The sequence below is a fragment of the Leptonychotes weddellii genome, chromosome 11 (genome assembly GCF_054177405.1).
Source record: "Leptonychotes weddellii isolate Sample4059 chromosome 11, ASM5417740v2, whole genome shotgun sequence".
Taxonomy (NCBI): Eukaryota; Metazoa; Chordata; class Mammalia; order Carnivora; family Phocidae; genus Leptonychotes; species Leptonychotes weddellii.
Window position 1 is genome coordinate 3,817,053 of NC_138379.1, and position 20,100 is coordinate 3,837,152.

The 20,100-nt window shown below is 51.8% G+C and overlaps 2 protein-coding genes across 2 annotated transcripts in view; both read left to right on the forward strand.

Annotated features, from left to right (window-relative positions):
- The window catches only part of CPT1A (carnitine palmitoyltransferase 1A), a 28,624-nt gene extending 10,139 nt beyond the window's left edge, over positions 1 to 18,485 (forward strand). Inside the window, exons 8-16 of the mRNA XM_081797652.1 lie at positions 1,096 to 1,284; positions 1,918 to 2,023; positions 5,194 to 5,310; positions 6,692 to 6,856; positions 13,343 to 13,477; positions 13,988 to 14,140; positions 14,782 to 14,895; positions 15,149 to 15,241; positions 16,202 to 18,485. Of these exons, the coding sequence (XP_081653778.1) occupies positions 1,096 to 1,284; positions 1,918 to 2,023; positions 5,194 to 5,310; positions 6,692 to 6,856; positions 13,343 to 13,477; positions 13,988 to 14,140; positions 14,782 to 14,895; positions 15,149 to 15,241; positions 16,202 to 16,288 (1,159 nt within the window). The 3' untranslated portion in view covers positions 16,289 to 18,485. The remainder of the gene's footprint in view (positions 1 to 1,095; positions 1,285 to 1,917; positions 2,024 to 5,193; positions 5,311 to 6,691; positions 6,857 to 13,342; positions 13,478 to 13,987; positions 14,141 to 14,781; positions 14,896 to 15,148; positions 15,242 to 16,201) is intronic.
- A 147-nt stretch (positions 18,486 to 18,632) lies between these two features.
- The window catches only part of TESMIN (testis expressed metallothionein like protein), a 41,140-nt gene continuing 39,672 nt past the window's right edge, over positions 18,633 to 20,100 (forward strand). The window contains exon 1 of the mRNA XM_081797653.1: positions 18,633 to 18,737. The gene's annotated coding sequence lies outside the window, so the exon portion shown is untranslated. The remainder of the gene's footprint in view (positions 18,738 to 20,100) is intronic.

Consider the following 20,100-nt stretch of genomic DNA (forward strand, 5'->3'; position numbering starts at 1 on the left):
CCCCCCCAGCCCTTCTCATAGATGCCGAGTGTATACATGGGCGTCTCATCCCCCCAAGCACTTCTCGTAGATGCCGAGTGTATACATGGGCATCTCCTCCCTCCCTGAGCAGTTCTCATAGACGTCAAGTGTATACATGAGCGTCTCCCCCCGCCCTGAGCACTTCTCATAGACGCCGAGTGTATATGCTGGCCTGTCACCTTCCTGTCCCCTCACGCAGCACGAGCTGTGTAGTAGCCATCCTTGTTGTCCCTGTGGCCCCTGGCAGACAGTGAAGACAGAGGTCCCGGCTAGCTGTGTGTGTGGGGACCCTGGTGTTTATGGGGGTGTTGGCACCACAGGCTGTCTCGGCAGAGCACTCGGGGAGAGAAGAGGACAGGAGACAGGCCAGATGACCCCGATCTGGAAGGGTGGGTGGGGTGAAGGACCAAAGGAGGGCCCGAGTGAGGGGTCCCGGAGCAATCAAAGGAGCCACGGCTGGAACAACTCTCAGGAAGTGGGTGTCACGTCAGCTTCTTGTATCCCACGAAAGGTGGGATGAAAAGAATCCCCTTCCCAGGGCTGCCTCTTAGCCCCCGGATGTCCTGTGGGCATTAGTAGCATGGACCTGGTCAGGACAGCTTGGGTTTGAAGCTCTCCCTGCCACAGAGTAGCCGTGACCACATCTCTGTGCCTCAGTTTCTCCCTCTGAAAGGCGGGAGTGGTAGTGTTGGTCAGTGAGCTAGCACGTGCACAAGGGCTGGAGCAGAGCCGGGCAGGAGGGAACGTGCTCACATGCACTTGCCAGAACATCTTCAGGATGGACCCTGGCGCGGGTGCGGGGAGCCCTGTCTCGGGGCCACCGCCCCCAGGTCGCTGTGCTCAAAGTATGCATTCCTGTGGCCCGTCTGGCGTTGAGTGAACAGAGGTGCACGCCGTGCCTGTGCTCTGCTCTGGAGCGCCTGCCGACGGGTGGTGCTGACCCGCTGCAGACAGAGTCCTAAATACGCGGTTCCCCTTAAATTCCTACAAAACTGTGAAAAACGTCGTCATTTTGAACATCACATGTAAGATGTCCCCACATTCCTGTAGGTTTGACTCTAACCCTTGTTTCAGAGTACCCTGGGCCAAGTGTCGCCAAGCCTATTTTGGGCGTGGGAAAAACAAACAGTCCCTTGATGCTGTGGAAAAAGCAGCGTTCTTCGTGACACTCGATGAAACAGAGCAAGGGTACAGGAAGGAAGACCCGGATGCATCCATGGACAGCTACGCCAAGTCTCTCCTACACGGCAGGTGTTTTGACAGGTAACGTGGCTGTGTCTCTACCTTGAAGGAATAAGGCTTGCACAAAAACACAGCTTTGGTTCTCTTTTCTGCGCGCGCGCGCACACACACACACACACCCCTCAAGCAGCAGACTTGAGATTTTTCTCTCTCCGTGCCTGACCATCTCCGATCGGAGGCGCTGGTCAGAGGAGTGGCAGCCGGCGCCTGGAATCCAGGCAGGAGAAGGTGGTGGACGGGGCTGAGCTGGGTATCGGCTCTGGCTTGCTCCCTGAGCTCGTGACTGACCTGGAGCCTCCCTTCCCTTGTCTGCGGAGCGGTCCTGCCTGCCCCGCAGGGGGGTGTGAGGCTCAGTCCAGGGTAGGGGTGTGCGGGCGCATGGCCTCCTGGCTCCCTGTGCTTGCCTTGTGGGTCCCTTCATGTTAGAATAACATACTCTGTTCTGCTTATCTTTGTGTCTGATAACAGGGAAGTGACTGATCTAAGTTCCCTGTGTGCTCTTATTATCACTCTCTGCGGAGATTTATGAGTGTCGGCCCGCTGTTTGGGGGGTGGGGACAGAGGAGCCCATCCTGAATAAGACAAGTACGTGGTTTTCGTTTGACTTGGTCTTTTTAAACAGTTAAGTCCCATGAACGTTTGTTTTCCACGTAGGTGGTTCGATAAGTCTTTCACGTTCATTGCCTTCAAAAACGGGAAGATAGGCATGAACGCCGAGCACTCCTGGGCCGACGCGCCCATTGTCGCACACCTGTGGGAGGTGAGTGGTGGCAGCTTTGACGTGAGTGTGGGAATTGCTGTTGCAAATCCAGACCCCAGACCACGTTTCATTGTGTGATACCGTCTGATCATAGAAGGTTTCTTACCGCACGTCGGCACTTCACGTAACGTTAATTAGGTGAACAAAAGGCCTTTGTGTCTTCATTTCCTACAACTTAGTTTCCTTAAATAGAAACACAGTTAATGCCATCTCCGGGTAGAACCAAAGTAATGGAATGGCAGTGGGCTCTCGTGCGAGGACTCCAGGGCAGAGCTAAAGCAAAACCATTTCTTCTTTGCTGTGTTTTCGAGATTTTTCCCACGTGCCAAGTGTTCGGCACTAGAAGCAAGCATATTAAAATCCTGGTTGATAAAAATGCAACCACATCATTTAATTCTCAGAATTACCAAGTTATTTAAAAACCACCAAACCCCTATCAGCCGGTCCCTCTACCAGCTTGTTAAAATGCAGTGTTGGATTGACGCTGCCACTTCTTTAAATTTTAAAAAATCCATTTCTCCCTGAACTGTTGGAACTGTCTTTGTGTTTGGCACGAACAATTGAAGGATTTGCTTTCTTAACTCATCCGCCATGGTTCTTGTTTGAAGAAATTTCTAAACTCCGGGATTGTCAACAGTGGACCTGATCCAGAAATTTCTGTATTTTGATTTGATGAAACTCAAGGTAACTTTCTGTGAAAGCAACAAGGCCCTTTGAAATTCACCCTGAATGCTCAGCCTGTACTTTGCAGTCTTCTGCTGCTCTAGTAAATGGAGTGAGTAACGTGACCTAAATTTTTTGCATCTGGGGGAGCCACATCCCTGGGACTGCAGGCTGAGGACCCCACTGTCCTTCACAGGGTGTGGAGCTCGGTCGAGGACCTAAAATGATGAAATCGTAGTGAACTTGTAAAGACATCTTAACGCACGACCTCGTCCTTTGTTTTCCTCTTCTTTTTAATTTCTGTGAAGGCTTTGAATCTCAACGTTTATTTTTAAAACATTCTATCCATTTTTGCCCTAGAGCCACACAAATCCTAGAGCATGTCCTGCTGTCTCTTGCAGGGCCTTGGCACACGCCCCCTCCTCTGCCCAGAACACTCTTTTCCTGGCCATGGGCCCCGTCAGGCCTCAGCTCGACCGCATTCCCTCCAGGCCCCTCCCCCTGCCTTCTCCCAGTCCTGGGTTAAGAGTGCCTGATACCCACTCCAAGACTTCTCTTGACCGTCTTATACCTGGTTGGGGCTTTGGCAAGACAGACCTGCTGTTCCTTCAGCCAAGCGAGGTCTTCAATGTTGGAAAAAGCATAGACAGGGAAAACAAAGCATTACTTACAGTCTTTAAGATAGCGGTATGGTCCCAAGACGCGAACATACGATAAAAGCGGTCAAGTCTCAGAAGGGTCTTCACCGCCGCCCATCTGCTGATGTGGTGAAGATCCAGCCATCTTTGGCCCCTGGACAGAGCAGCTAGACACGGGGTCAGTCTACACAGCGGAGTCGTCCAGGCTTGCTGCACCTGTTCCAAGATGTCCTGAGTGACAGCTTTTCTCGGTGAAGGAGACAGAACCCGAGCCACGGGCAGCCGGGACGACACCGGGTAACTTACCAGGTGGAGAAATCTGCACGTTGACGAGGCCGTGCTTCTATTTTAAGTGCTCTGGAGGAGATAAGGGTAAAGGGATTGCGTTGTGAGTCCAAGGCGATCACTCCTGTTCCTGGCAGCTGACAGAATGGCCTGTGGCTCCAGGGACGCGGGCCCCAGGAGCTCCCCACAGAGATGGGACTGACCCCGCTCTCTTGTCATGGAGCCCCGAGCCAAATTAAAACGGGAGCTGGTCTGCTCATGGCGAGCCAGTCAAGAATAAATCTGGTCAGAGCTGGATCCTGTTTGCTGGCGACGCATTTCTGAAGCTTCAGTGTGTTGGACTCTCTGGGGGCTTTGATGCAGAGCGGCTCAGACACAAATAGACTGGCTCCTTCGCTTGCTTAGATCACATGGACGCCGACCACACGGACACACGTGGCCGCCTCCACGCGCCCCCACGCTGGAGCCCCCGACCCCTCACCATCCGGCAGGGCCACCAGCCAGACTTGGGTGTGGTTTTGGTTTTTTGTGGGTTTTTTTTTTTTTGGTCTCCGCCACTGGGATGTAAGCTCCCTGAGTGCAGGGATTCCTTTTTTTTTTTTTTAAAAAAAGATTATTATTTACAGAGATATAATTGATAATTGACATACCATAAAATTCATCTTCTTAAGGCACACAATTTGCTGGGTTTGGGGTGTTTACAAGGTGGTTGGTCATACCACCATCACCAGCATCCAAGTTTAGGACATTTTCATTCCGCGCCCCCACCCCGCCACCCCTGGGCAACCACACATCTACCCTCTGTCTCTCTGACTGTGTTCTGGCCGGTGCATGGTTCCACATTCCGACGACCATAAACACTGCCCCTGGGAAGCATTCGTGCATGGGTCTTACGTGAGTGCATGTTTTCATCTCTCGCTAGTGTGTACCCTGGAGCGGACTGGGTGGGTCAGGTGGCCACGTTTAACGTTTTGAGGAAAGGCAGAAATTCTGGTCTGTTTTGTTCACTGTTCTCTCACCGGTGCCCAGAGGGGTGCTGGCCCTTAGTAGCTGCTCGGTATATACAGCTGAGTGTTGGTGTGGGTGCCCCGTGGGGCGCAAGAGAATGTCACAGTTGTGCCCGGGGCCTGGCTCATGGGGAGTGTGAAAACTGGGGGCACGGCCTCCCCCCCCGGGAGGCTCGGCCTCCTCATTTACACAGTGGGAATAATGGGGCCTGCCTTCCAGACTTGGGGGGGGGGGTGACACCCAGCGGGCACCCGGGACCTGGAAACAGGCTCCGTCGGTGCTGGAGTCCTGGCCGAGCTGCTTGCCAGCCCGCAAGCCGCGGAGCCTCCCCGTGTCCGGTTTCCTCCCCTCTACAATGGAAATAAGAACTTCCACGTTAGGTGGCTGTGCAGCGCATGTCAGGTGCGAACAAGCACGCTGCTAGCCCCGGGAGTCACTCCTGCTAAGTCTTCATTACATATCTCCTCGAAGAGCAAGGTTCTGTCTCCTCTGGAGGTCGTTTCAAAGATGCTTGAGGTAACACTGTTGACCATAGTCTTCTCTGATCTGACGCGTGTGTCTTTTTGTTTGCGACAGTATGTCCTGGCCATGGACTCCTTTCACCTGGGCTATGCGGAGGACGGGCACTGCAAGGGCGACCCCAACCCGAATATTCCGTACCCCACACGGCTGCAGTGGGACATCCCGGAGGAAGTGAGTCCGAACAACCTGGCGTGGGGGATGAGCGCGAACGGTCACAGCCCGATTGCCCCCGCGTACTTGCTGCGCGTGCACCAGCTCAGCTGGAGGCCACGGACACGGACTTGTGTCCGCGCAGGGGCCACGGAGCTGCTTGTCACAGCTCCTGCTGTCTCAGGGGCCCCAGGAAATGGTTCTGCTTCAAGTTTTGGCGAAGATGGTCAGCGAGATTGCCAGCTCAGATTTGGCTGGACGTCACAGTGAAAAAGTGAAAAAACAAAGTCACTTCCTTTAGAGTGGAAATACTCTGAGATCACTAACTTACCATTTCTGTCTCTCTTAAAGATTTTCATACACAGGCCGCTCAATAAAAGGAAGCGTTTTGAGGAAGGAAGTTTAGGGTTGGAAATACCACATTCGTGCATATCTGATCCAAGCGGTCACTCCTGAGGCCCGAGGAGTGATTCTCGAAGTAGAAAATGCCACGCGTGGGGCTACCGTGTTAGCCAGGCCTTCTGTCCTGCATCTCCAGGGCCGGTGTGCACTCCTCAGAGGTGTTGCTGCTGCCAGGGTGTGTGGGCTGAGGGTCCTTGTACCCGACCAAGTTGGTCACCGTGTATTCAAAATTTTTCTATAGATTTGACTTCTTCGAGCGGTTGTAGTTTCCCAGCACAGTTGAGCGGAAAGTCCAGAGAGATCCCTCCTACCCGCCTCCCCCGACCCAGCGCACACACGTGCCCATCGCTGACGTGGGGTTCAGCGTTAGTTAGCGGTGTGCGTTCTTGGTGTTTGGATGGATGTACGGTGACCTGTATCCACGTCCAGCCTCACACAGAACAGTTTCACTGCCCCGGATCTGGGCGCTGCCTGTCCCTCCCTGCCCCCCCCCACGCCCCGGCGCCCAGGGATCTTGTCACGGTCACCACAGTTTGCCTCGTCCAGAATGTCCCATTCTTGGAATCCTATTGAACGTGGCCTCTTCAGACCGGCTTCTTTCCCTTAGTCACATGCGTTTAGGGTTCCTCCACGTTCTCTCGTGGCTTGGGAGCTCCTCTCCATGGCATGGTCGTACCACGGCTCGTTTGTTTTTTAAAATTTGGTCTGGGGTCGCCACAGTGGATTTCACAATACTAAACAAAGCGGACTGTGCGGAATGCCCTGTGGGGTCGCGCTCAGACCAGGAATCGGCAGTGCCCCACCGGCCTTCCTCCTGCTCAGGTCACCCCGGCACTCCTGGGCGAGCAGGGGGCCCTGTTGCTCCCGGACTGTGGCTCCGGGAAGAAAACTGGATTGTGTGTGTTTCCAAGCAACAGCCCTGTCGGCTGCACGAAAATCTCGCCTCTTCGGGGTGTGTCACTGGCCAGTAAGTAACACCTCTTTCTTCTTTTTTCTCCAGTGTCAAGAGGTGATAGAGACTTCCCTGAACAGCGCCAACATTCTGGCAAATGACGTGGATTTCCACTCTTTCCCATTCCACACCTTTGGTAAAGGGCTGATCAAGAAGTGCCGTACGAGCCCGGATGCCTTCGTCCAACTTGCTCTCCAGCTGGCGCATTACCAGGTACAAGCCCGGGTTTCGTCACAAGCACTCAGGGTCCTGAGCATGTGCCTGGAGCCACTTGCCCCGGGGGTGGGGAGGCTGGACGCCTGTCCCGGGGTCCAGCGGCTGAGACACAGCCTGCTCATAGTCCTGCGGTGGTCCAGGCCTTCTACCACAGACGGGATGGGACGTGTGCTGAGCAGATCCCCTCTCGGCGGGGGTGGGGCGAGTCAAGAAAAGACACAGATGCAGGACAGCAGAAGAGAGAATGTTAAAATCAGAGAAACTGGGATAGGTACTTCCTATCGTACTTCCAGGTGCCTCTATGGTAGTTCTTAACAAAGATGATCAAATCACGAAGCTTTCTTTTCCCAAGTAACATACTCACCGGAGTGCACGCACGCGGAGCCATTGGACAGAAGCGCGGCCATTGTAGGAGCTCTTTGTCCGATGGAGCGAGGGGACTGATAAATACAGTAACTAGATGGAGGAATCTGATCTTAGCATTACTAAGCTTGAGATTAAAAATTGCTGAGCAGACTTGGCATGTAAATACGCAGTGTTCGGGCAATAGAAGGAGGTGCCATCTCAGATACAGAGAAGATTTTCGTAAAAGAACAGCAGGTTCCGTGGTAATACATTTGCAGATCTCGAAACGATTATTTTCTGCAGCGACAGAAGTTAGTAATGCTGACCCAAGATAAAGTAAGAAGCCAGGAGGAGGTCAGTCCCCATGATGAAAGTCAGAAGTTGGAGAGCCGCCCGCCAACATGAATCTGCTTAGAAGCAGCTTCGTTGCTTGGATGAGCGTAGGGTTCCAGAGGCTTCCGAAAGTGAGGGGCCGCCTGGTTGATGCCCAGAGCCAGCTTCATTTTGGGCATGATAAGGAGCTGCATAGAGCCGCCCAGGTGATGCGAAGTGCCTTGCAGGAGCTCTGAGGATGAATGAGGGGGCCTTTCTCATCTCTGCCTCACGCACGAGGAGGTGAGCTCCCTTGCCTGAGACCCACAACTCACAGTGGCATGGCTGAACTTGGATCCAGGCAGGCTGGTTCTAGAGTCCGTGTCTTAATTAGAGGGATGGTGCGAAAGAGCCGTAGACCAGTTTTGCTCATGAATGTACATACAAAAAAGCTAAATAAAATACTAGCAAATAGAATCCAGCAGTGTAGGAAACGTGTAATCACCAGCAGCAGCTTATGGTGCCAGCAACAAGGGGATGGTTTGGTATTAGTAAATCCAGTAACAGATCAAATTATATTATTAGATCAGGAAAGAAAAAGGATAATCGTCTCGACAGATACTAGAAAGACATTGAAAACTTGGCATGCATTCCCGATAACACCTCTAAGTAATAGGAGCTGTTTCCTTAACATGATAAATAGCATCATGTATCAGTAGCCAGCATATGGCTTTAAAGGTGAAAATGTGAGTAACCCCATTAAAGCAAGGATGAGGCTGCTTTCCACTGTTCTCGAAGGCCTTTCTGTAAGTACAGTGACTGCAGCTGATGGGATAATTGGGCAGGAGGAGGATCAGTATGTCTTCTCAGGAGATGGAGACGGCAGAAAAGCTTTTGTAATTAAGGAGGCTGCTCAGGAAGGAGCCCGGAGCAGAATTCTACAAAGACCAGTATCTCCCTTGTCTAGCACTTGGCCAAGTAGAAAGTACAGTAGGGCAAGTGGAATGGGAACCAGAGATAGGAGCCTGGGATCCAGGCATACGTTTATAAAGCAGGTGGGACTTTTGGGGAGGGAGGCAGAGACAGTCTCCAACAGGGAGACAAGGCTTTGGTTTTGGGTAGAAAGTCGCAACCCCACAGAGGTGAGTGTGCCCAGTTCACACGTCCAGTGTGGACACAGTCTGAGGTCCGGAGATGATTTTGGGAAGGGAGCTCAAGTGACTGATCCTCAAGTTCATTTGGAAGAGGTGGCGTTTGAGAATAACCAGTAACATTCTGAAAAATAAAAGTAACGAGGTGGGCACTTGTTCTTCCAAAGCCTAAATGTAGAAATTGGAAGAGTCTAGTAATGAGCAAGGTGCAGCACTGGGCCGTTCTCTGGGATGAAGGCAGGATTTAACATCACTGGGAGGGAATGAGTCGATTAGTGAATGGGGTTGGAAAAATTGGCTAAGTGGTTCCTTTTGGGAAGCAAATAAACAGCCCAGTAGGAAAATGGAGTCAGAGCAGACGTTGGTGATTCACGAGACCAGAAAACTACAAATTGTTAGGGAATGTACGTGGAAAATTTAATCTTGCTAGGAATCTGATAAGTGCAACGTAAGAAAGACTGCATTTTTGCCTCTGTGATTTGCAAAGGTCTTCTTTCAATTCCGTGTTTGTACAGGGGAACTTAGGGAAGTGTGCGTGCGGCCGCTGGGCTCATACAGCAGGAAATGTGTGTCCTGAAAGTATACCCATTTCCCAGGCAAATTCTTCCTTGAGAATTGTATCCTTTATGGACAGGTTCACAAAGATGAGCTGAAACATACCTCTTGGTAAAAGTTTGAATCAGTCAAAAATGTTATCAGCATGAAACGTGTTAAATTGTATTTTTGCACAACAGACGTGTGTGTGATGGTTAAATGTGTCTATAGCGTGTTCTGTGAGAACATTTGGCCATCAGACACCACGTGAAACTTTTGAGTTTTTACTAGGGTGATCTGCAAACTGCCTATGGGCCACATCCCGCCCTTCACCTGTTTTCACATGGCCCTTGAGCTTAGAATGGTATTGTGTTTTCAATAATTGGAAGACAAACAAACAAAAAGAATGCTATTTTGTGACGTGTGAATATCAAGTGTAAGTTCAGCGTATTGTTAGCATTCAGTCACACTCGGTGTGGAGGGCCTGTTCACAGGTGTTTTGAGTGGACTGGCCAGGTGCCACAGAGACCGCCTACCTGGCCCTCAAAACTGTGATATTTGCTACCTGCCTGTTATGTTACGGAACACGTGTCCTAGCTCTTGCTTTATCCTGTGCAAAATCTAGTAGGAGTTGATGAAGAATACAGCAAGGGGCTGTGAAGGTTGATCTTTATTTTCTTACACTGTTCTTTGTTCACGTTTTTTGCACAAGGTGCATTACGATTGCTTTTTAAGAAACCCTAAGTTACTTTTTCGAAGTTACAGATCACTTGTTTTCAGGACTTATAGCTGTTCCTTACCCTCAGGCTGGAAATAATCAGGATTTTATTCTCCACCCTGCTTCCTCCCCCCACCCATGTCAGTTCTTCACGGAGCACTCAACCTATTAAGAAGGGTCAGTGTATTGAGACGACCTATTATTAAAAATGTGAGGCAGATCTTTCCGTTCAGAAGTTCTTGCGTGCAGGCTCGGTTGAGCACCAACTGCGTTAGGGACGTGGCTCTGTGGAATTGTGGCTTCGACCCTTCTCTGCTCAGCTTAGAGCTGCAGGACCTCCCCTTGGCTCTGCATAAATCCAGATGTCCTGCATGTCCTGGGGGTCTGTTCCAGGCTTCTGACCCTTCTCTGTGCCCTGGACCCTATAGGCAGTTTGGGAAAGCCTTGGGGAGCCCATCTCAGAATAACATTTATAAAGCATTAAAGGAAATACATAGATATTACAGAGGTAATCAGTTAGTAAAAATGCACGTCAAAATATTAAATGTAAATGAGTGGTGCAGTGAGTGTAATTATGCACTAAATTTATGGTGGCAGAGTTAATGACTACTGTAATTTTGAAGTCATGATAAGCGTAGATGGTATTTTGGGACATCTGCAACAACCATAATTTGTTGTGCAGATAGCTATGATTTTCTCTTCAAAGTCACCGCACTGTTGGCGGTTACTGTGGTTTGTTGGCTGTGTCTCTAAAAGCTGTATTTGAGTTTGAGGTTAGTAGACATTAAAATATATCTATTTTTCCCTTCCAAGTTAACATGTTACTAAGGTTAGTGACCGTTGGTCTGATCCCTGTCTGCCCTTCCAACCTTCTCTCATAACACATCCGGTCTCATTCACTCAGTTTTTGCCACACTGGCCTTTTTGCTGTGCTCAAATATGTCAGGCTCATACCTACCTCAGGGCCTTTGCACTTGCTCTCCATTGGTGGTTGCTGTTTCCCAGATCGAGGCGTGGTTGCTCAGGTGTCTGCTCAAGTGCCCCTGTCTCCTATTTAAAATTGCTCCCACCCCCTCGCTCTTCTGTCACCCTGCCTTGTTTCTGTTCAGTGCACCTATCACTGTGTAATATTCTGTAACCCCATTTCTCCCATTAGAACATTTGCCCCTTGAGGGCAGGGACGTGATCGGTTCCCAGTGCCAGGAACGTGCTAGCTACAGAGGAATAGGCATTTGTAAATAAGTGGTGACTGACTGAATGAAGACACTTGGCGGGGATCGTAATTTTAGTCTACAGCTATTTGCTTCCTGCTTTGGGGCCATGTTTACTTTTCATTTAGAAACTAGAGGTGAAAAATTCCACATGCCACCCCCCTGAACCCTGAGCCCCGAGCCCCGGGGCTGCAATCCCAGGGTGTGACTGGTTTGTATTCTCACACCTTTTCCTGTCCATATCTCCACCGACCATGTCTTTTGATCCGGCTCATTAGAAACTGGAGGTGTTCTCCCGATGGCGGCTGGTTGCGGCAGGTGAAGTGGGGCTGCAGGTGCAACCCGGCTTGGCTCTCACGGGGGCGGGGCAGGGCTGAGCACACTAACATGCAGTGCATTAGCCAAGAGGTTTTTAGACGATCGTTTGCAAAATTATGGGTATCAATGCATGACTGTGCTGACCACTGACACAATTAAAGTTTGGTGTTGGAAAGTGGACCTCGCATAAATCAGTGCATTATGTATCCCAAGCTAACGTTTATTGAATGCCTAAAATGCCAGATTTCTACTTTTCTCTTATAGCTCCTTCTCTTCCTGCCCCCCCTCCCCCATTGCCTTGTCATGCGCCCCTTTGAACCTGCCCGCCGGCGACAGCTGGTAGGAAGTTCTCTGAAAGGCATATTTGACGAATCACCTGGACCCCCCTGCTTACCTGTTCTATTCTTATTCTCACTCTACATAGAATAGAATGAGGAGTTAGAGCCCCTCTTGGAGCCCACCCAAGGGAAAAGTAATGACTGGTGTGTGGAAGAAGTGTGGTGAGTTGGTGGTTCCTTGTGCCGGGCGTCGGGGGCAGCGTGGAAGGCTTCTGTCGGGGTGCCGCGCGTGGATGGCAGTCAGCGGTGGCTCGTCAGAGACCTCCGGGCCTGTGTTCCTCACCCCGTGGCCTGCTCGCCTCGTCACTTCACAGGCAGGACTGGGGGAGGGACAGAGCCCCGAAGGCCACTCCCAGGCATGGCCCGCTCACCGGGAACTTCAGCCTTGACTCTGGCACTGGGTTTTGCTTCACCGTATCGGCTGGTGACAGGGTGTCCTCTGTGCCCTTGGGGTCAGCAGGGCCCAGACGCCGAGAGGCGTTGTCCGGTCAGGAAGAATTGGGGTCCACAGACTGCTGTGGGCCACTTTCCCGTCCAGACTGGGAACCTGGGTGTCTTGGAGCTGGCCCGCGGCCGGGGTCAGTTGGCAGGTGATTTCCTCCCATAGCGCATGCGGCGGGACGCTGTGTGCTCCTCGGACCCTGTCCTGCACCACCTGCTGCTTCTCCCTGGAGCCCCTGCTGAGCTGTCCTCCTGTCACCTACAGGGGCTCAGCCTCAGGTGCTACCTCTTCTGTCATCCTGTCCCGCTTCTAGTCCCCGGACCCCACGGGGCCTCTGCCCATCTTGCCCTGCCCTTTCCCCCACACTGGGCATGGGCTCCTCAGCCCTGCACCCAAGAGGCCGGCTTGGCTGGAGACAAACCCCAAGGGGCTGCCTCTTCCACTTCCAATTACTGATTGCTGACTCTGGCGGGCCCCCGGGCAGCCCCCTCTATGCCCCTCTGTGCTGGTTCCCCACGCCTTCACTCTGACTCCCGGCCCCTCCCTGCTTCCCCAGCCTCAGCAGGCCAAGCCTTCTCCTTGGTTCATGGAGAAAACGAGAGCGTTCCAAAGAGACCTCCTAACCGTCCCCCCGCTTCCCCACAGCCGCCCCCCTCTGCTCCTGTCCGGTGGGGCAGCTGGCCACCTGCCCTCCTGCTGGGGGACATTGCTCCTCACCTGTCCCTTCTCTCCTGGGTCATCCTCATTGTCATCCAAACATGATGGAATATTTCCTGCCAACACCTTGTGTCTTTGAATAATTTCCAAATGTTGCATGCCCATCTTGTCACATATCCCTTCCATAAGTGTGTCTGCACTCGAGTAGGTGTGTGAAGCTCAGGAAATTGTGCATCAGTTGCATCTGGAAATAGGACCTGGGCTACCCAGAAACTGACCCCTCCCACCCACCCCCGGGCCTTTCCAAAGCTAATGATGTCTCCGTCTGCCTGTTGCACAACCCCGTGTGAAGACTGATGAGGACTAAAAGCTAAAGCTGACCGTAACCCATCCCTTCCTGTGCATTAGAGTCCATCAGCGGGCCCTGCCTTGTATTAAAATACTTTTCCTCTCCCAGGACATGGGCAAATTTTGCCTGACGTACGAGGCCTCCATGACCCGGCTCTTCCGAGAGGGGAGGACGGAGACCGTGCGTTCCTGTACCGCTGAGTCGTGCAACTTTGTGCTCGCCATGGTGGACCCCACCCAGACGGTAAGCTGGCTCCAGGCTGAGGAGGTCCCGTGCACACCTTCTCCGGGGGTGCCGAATTCAGCTTCTCTCCCCGTCTCTTTTCAAGGGAGCTAAACGGGGTCGGGACACACACAGAGAGGTTAAGACTTGCGTCGGTTCTGCAATGTCTGCGAATCAGCTTGGACTCCCTAGGAGTCTGCACTAGAATCTCACATGGCATGGGGAGGCATGGGAGTTGGTGTGTGGGTGAGGAGCCTGGAACCGTGCCATGGAACCTTCTACTCGGGGTCAACGGAGCCCGCTGCCCACACCCAAGCTCCCCCCACAGGCTCGGGGCTCGGGTTTTCCCTCGGGTTGCCCCGTCGGGAGCATGATCTGGGGAGGGGGCAGCTGCTCGGGGGGTCTTCCGCTCTGGCACTCTCTCCCGGAGACCCCCCAGTCGCCTGCTTTAATGGTGCCATCGGGCCCCTGCAGAGAAGGCTCATGTGGTCCATCCTGCATGACGTGACTCTCCCACCCTTTGTTGCTCAGGTTGAGCAGAGGCTCAGGTTGTTCCAGATCGCATCCGAGAAGCACCAGCATCTGTACCGACTCGCAATGACTGGCTCTGGGATCGACCGCCATCTCTTCTGTCTTTACGTGGTGTCCAAATACCTGGCCGTGGATTCCCCTTTCCTGAAGGAAGTAAGTCCCTGCTGCTATAGTGGCAGCTTGCCCAGGTTTCTTGGCTAAGCTGAGAGTGAGTCAGGGCAGCCTCACCAGTGGGTCTTCGGGCTCAGCTGTCATCACGGTATCAAATCTGAGCTGTGCTTTTAGTGCTGTGCCCCTTCAGTCCCCCGGGAATGCTGTGTGTCACACGTATCCTCCTGACCTCCTCGACGCAAATGACCTCAAGCTTGGGTCATTGTAAGGTGTACTCGAGTAATTAGGAAGTGATGAGCCCTTGAGTGTTTATCACTCTTGTTTTTAATACAGTTTATTTAATTTTAAGGTATGGAATTTAACTTTAAATAATGCTGTGTTGAACAAGCAGCTTGAAAATTTCCTAAAGATTAGCTCCAGCAGGGCACGGCCTCCTTTCTGAATCTTAGTTCGTGTATCTGCCCCCTTTTTTCTGCTGGCGTTGGCCCCTCCAGTCCAGATGCCCTCTCTGCGCACGTACTGGCCCGAGCCAGCGAGGCCATCAGGGACGCAGACCTCCGGCGTCTGAGACAGCCTGGAGACCCAGCGAGCCTCTCCCTGTCTCCCACCGGGGCTGAGCAGGGACAGAAGAGGACAGCAGTGGGAAAAGTGTCATTAGAGAATCTCCTTGTTCTACTCAATAGGTTTTATCTGAGCCGTGGAGATTATCGACCAGCCAGACTCCTCAGCAGCAGGTGGAGCTGTTTGATTTGGAGAGGAATCCGGAATATGTGTCCAGCGGAGGGGGCTTCGGGCCAGTAAGTGTCTGAGTGTAGATATACACGGAGCTGTGTATCTGGGGACTGGACGTGCCCGTCCGCCTCCACTGTGGGTCTTCGTGGACTCTGAGCGCTCCTCGTTTCCTTGTTGGTGAACCCCCACCCACCCCGAGGAATTCTGCAGATGATTAATGCAGGTGTTTACGCTGTCTTGTCTGTAAAATGTGAGAGAGTCCCCTTTCCACATCCTCTCGTTCCCCGAGGTTAAACTTCATCTTCCCTGGTTCTGTAGGTCGCCGATGATGGTTATGGCGTGTCATACATCCTCGTGGGAGAGAACCTCATCAGTTTCCATATATCTTCCAAGTTCTCCAGCCCTGAGACCGTAAGTACAAAATGAAGCCCCCTTTCCTAAAGATGAAGTATTTTTACTGTTTCCTTTTTCATTTGACAGGCATGTTTTTCCTTAATTTGACAGAAAATAGAAGTTCGACTATATGCTTTTACTCAGTTTGGACATTTTCAGTAAATGAGTTTTTAAATTCTTTCACCTAATTTTATTTATTTTTTTAAAGATTTTATTATTTGAGAGAGAGATCGAGCATGAACGGGGGGCAAGCAGGGGCAGAGGGAGAGGGAGAAGCAGACTCCCTTCTGAGGAGGGAGCACGACATGGGACTCAGTCCCAGGACCCTGAGATCATGACCTGAGCCGAAGACAGATGCTTAACCGACTGAGCCACCCAGGCGCCCCTCTTTAACCTAATTTTAAAGAAATGATCTTATTTGGTTGCAAACATTTGTCTTTGCCTATAGCAATGGTCTTAAATCTTCACGTGGGAGTGCTTGTATAATTCTCAGACTCTGATATCGGAGGGTGGATGGAGGTCAGCGCGCACATGCTAAGGAGAACGCAGATAAGATGACGCAGGGCCTGCAATGTTCTGTGGGAGTGGAAAACGTGACTTCCTTCCTAGCATGGCACCCTGAATCCTTGTTTCTATTCTGCCTTTCCACGTTGTGTATCCCCTGAAAGCACGGCCAAGTTCACCGTTAGCAGAGAGGATTGGAATTCACTTATTTATTGTGCTTTATGTGATGCGTTGATGTTAGGGGAAGCCTTGCATCAAGACGACAGCCATGTGAACTTAGAAACTGTTATCTCTTTGAACCCGCAGCGTTTCTCCAGAACGTGTAACTTAGTGATTAAGCCATTCAGCCAGAGCCCAGAGAACTGGCAAAAAAGGAACTTTTGTTCTTTGAGTCAGGTTCCAAGTGTAAAGGCTTGAAGCGTGGGGGTTTCCATGTTGTAACGTGCGTTTTCGTTTTTTGTCTTCACACGAAAGGACTCGCATCGCTTTGGGAAGCACCTGAAACAAGCAATGACTGACATCATCAGCTTGTTTGGGTCCAGCGCCAACTCCAGAAAGTAATTCCGCTAGAGCCGTCGTGAAGGAAAACGAGCTCTTCCGATGAAAAACCAAATGAAAATTAGCTGTCGATCCTGATTGTAGTTCAGGATGCAAATTTGCTCTACAAAACTCAGAAGTTTTCCTTCCATTGAGGGTTTGGTGTTTTTCTTTTTATAGAACAGCAGGTCTCCACCACATGAAGTGTAACTACTTCCTGGCAGGTCCTGACTTTGGGAATGTTTTGATAAAGTGCTCCCCCTCCCCAAAAGTTTTTGCATCTGCCTGTGTTGACTGAGGGACGAGAATATGGTTGAGCTCTTGAAGGGATTAGTGGGGTTGTGACTTCACACATTGGACATGCAAGTGGCACGTTTCCTCGGGGAGTGACCCAAGACCTGGTACTTAGGGGCATTTCCTTTTAGCAGAGCTGCTTTTGTGCAGAGAGGAAAGTGGTCGAGTTTTGGAGAGGTTAACCATTCATAGCTGACGCATGTGTAACACACTAACGGAGATACTGTGCTTCTGGAAACAGTTTTTGTCACTGTGGGTAACTGTGTCATCAGCCGGTTTGGTAGCCTGTATTTGCCTCCCTGTGTTGGAAGTGCGTAGTCCGCCCCATCTTTAGTTTTACTGACCGTGCAAGTCTTCAAAACCCAGTGCCTTAAAAGCGGAAGACCCTAAGCGAAAGGGAGACCGTGGGAAAGATTTCCTGTGTCAGGTCTTCAGGTGGACTTGTGAGTGTCTTGCTCCCCTTCTCAATTTACCGAATGGGTAACCCTTAAATAAGTGTTTCCTATGGTTTCCCTGCCCCTAGAAAGGCCAGTTCCCTCCTGAGGGCAGCTGGGCTGGATTCCCCCATCATCAGACTGCTTTCCTTGTGTCATTAAGCAACAAAAGAAAGGGTGTGTGGGTGTGTGTGTGTGTGTGTGTGAGAAAGAGAGAGAGAGAGAGAAATGGGGAGCAAGGGATGTCATGGTCAAGTGTGAGGTGTCTGGAGCAGTCACTGAAGAAGAAAGTATAAGCCGTGGCTCCGGAGCACCCCTTACCCAAGCTGACAGCAAGGGAGGGCATGACATTTACCGCTGACAAAGGAATAAAGCTTGAGAAACAGGAAGAATAGCCTCAAAATGGTCAGGAGAGTGCAGCGCCAGTCAGCTCCAAGAGTGCTTTCGAGTCCCACCTGGCGAGAGAGAACCACTCTCCTTTCCAGAGGAGATGGAGGGAGATGGAAACGGCAGGCCACGTCATCTTGGTGACGGACGAAAATGTCGCAGGTGACAGGTGCTAGGTTTAACACAGCCTGCCCTTCAGATGGGTGTGCCTTTATCTGAAAGCGTCTGACCGACCAAAAAGCAATTATGCACTGAATCGTCTTCAGTATTTAATGTAAAAATAAAGGATCACGGAATGAGAAAGACCCACTGCCTCCGGGCCATAATGACCAGCTTAGCTGTCCATTTTTAAAACTGTGTATTTATTCTTCTGACCACTCTGTTCTGGTGGGGCCTGCCTCTGTGAGAGCTGTGCACTCCGGCGATTACCAGGCGGGGCTATTGGAGGAGACGGGCGCCTGCCGCAGCGCACCTCCATATTTTATATATGTATATGTGATAATGTAAAAATCCCACCTAAACGGGCCAAAGATTTTTTTTTCTCTTAAAAGCAAGAAGAAATGAAAACAAACAAAAAACTAAAGTGAAAACCAACAAGTACAGTAACAGCCCCCGCCCCCCATTCATCCATGGTTCATAGTGGAGGAGGTGTGGGGGGAAATGGCCCACTCTGCCCTGGCCCGGCGTGGCTTCCAGTCAGAGCAGGCATCAGCCACTATCAGAGCCACCCCAACCCTCTGCTATCGACCACTGACCTTAGCGTTCCCCTGTGAATTCCAGTGTTGCCGTGTAGCACTCAAACACGTTTGGGCTCGTCTCTCAGGTTTAAATATTTCAAATGTAATTAATTGTTAACCAGTGCAGTTATCAATGCAATTTTATATTTCCTAAAAGAAGGAAGAGTGGGTTTTTATTGTACATGTTGAAAGGAGGAGGGAAGAGTATTATGTATTTAATTTAATTTGGAATAAGCCATAGTCTTAAAAGAGCTGTGGTTTGAATTTGTTATCTTGGGCTGTCCATTGCATGTAAATACAAGATGCTCTTTTGGATGTAAATCTGGGAACTGTAGTATGAATGTTATCATTAATAAAACATTAATCCCAGCCTTTGTTTCTGGCTCTTTTGTTATATGAATAAAGAGGTTAGAAGTCAGGGATGAAGCCCAGGCGCTGGAGACAAAGGAGAGAGACTGCAGGAGGCTTGCACAGATGGCCCGGCCTGGGCAGAGTGGACATGACAAGATTCACTGACCTGCCTGACAAGGGCAGCTGCTGAGTTGGGCTATGGGTTTCCACTCTACGTTTATGCATTCTCTCCCTGCTCCCATGCCCGGAACGGTGTCTGACACATAGTACGTACGAATCAAGTATCTGTTAGGCAAACGCATGAATTCAGTTTTCTCAATAGTCTTTATTGAGCGCCTACTGTGTGCTAAGCTCGGTACAGCGGGGACAGCATCAGGCTTTGGCGGTGGTGGAGATCAAATCCAGTGGGAGGAGGACAGAATCAAGACAACCATTCAAAGGATCCTCAGTGTCCAAGGCAGATGAGAGGATCACGTGTGGGCAGAGGTAGCTGGCTGAGAAAGGCGGCCGATTTGAGGGGAGGCCTGACTCACGAGCAGCTGGCTTTGGCTGATCCAGCAGGGCTGGAAGAGCATCTAGGAGTGTTGCAGAGGTCCTGGGCCTTCGAGTCTGGCCAGTTTGTGAGTCACCCAGGTGGCTGTGCACATCTGATGCTTGGGAGCAGCTCTGTAAAAATGTGTGAATGGTACGGTCTTGTGGGTTGATGTGCTTGCTCAGGCTACTCAAGCTAGTCAGATTTTATTTTTTTAATGAGGGCTCTTCAGTTTATATCAACCGCATTCTCAGTCCTGCCCTGAACTCAACTGACTTCAACTGTGATGTGATTATGTTTCAGCCATAAACCCAGAGTAAGGCCACCTACGCATGCAGCTGTATGTGAGGCCCTGGAAAGGCTGGAAGGACACACAGCTGACTTAAATGTCCCCTTTAGCAGGCAGCACGACTGGGGATGGCATGGTCCTTAAGGGAACTTCGGCTCTATCTGTAAATATTTCAGTATAGAGTTTATTATCCAGCGAAAGAAAAGAATCTATCCTAATTTTGATCTAAAGAAGTCAGACTGGTCTGGGGGCCTCAGTTTCCCCATGTGAGCCTGGAGCTGAGGACCCTGGGAGCGCCCTTTCTGGCCCTCCTTCCCGCAACAGCCCGCCCCCGCCCCCGCCCCCGCCCCCGCCCGGGCCGCCTTGCTCTCCGCGAGCCCCGCCCCGCCCACGCCCCTCCCCCGGTTCGGCCCCGCCCATCGGTGCGCCGCCCGCGTGAGCTCCGCCCCTAACCGCCAACGGCCGCCGGCACGTGAGGGGCCGGCTCGCCCAGCCCGGCATCCTCGCTCCGCGCTCCGGCAGCGGCAGCCGCGGCGGGCCCAGGTGTGTCCCCCGGAAGAGGCCTGACCCCGCGCCTCTGGCCGCCGTCGGGTCTGCCCGCTGTCCCTCGGCCGGGCCTAGGGGTCTGCAGGCGGGGAGGGGGACAGTGGGCCCCCCGGTCGGCCCCTCGGGGGCGGCGGGACCCCAGACCGGGTCATCCCCTCGGGAACGGAGGGACCCCCGCCCCGGTCGGCCCCTCGGGCGCGGAGGGACCCTCCCCCGGTCGGCCCCTAGGGAGCGGAGGGACCCCCCCACACACACACACACCCCTC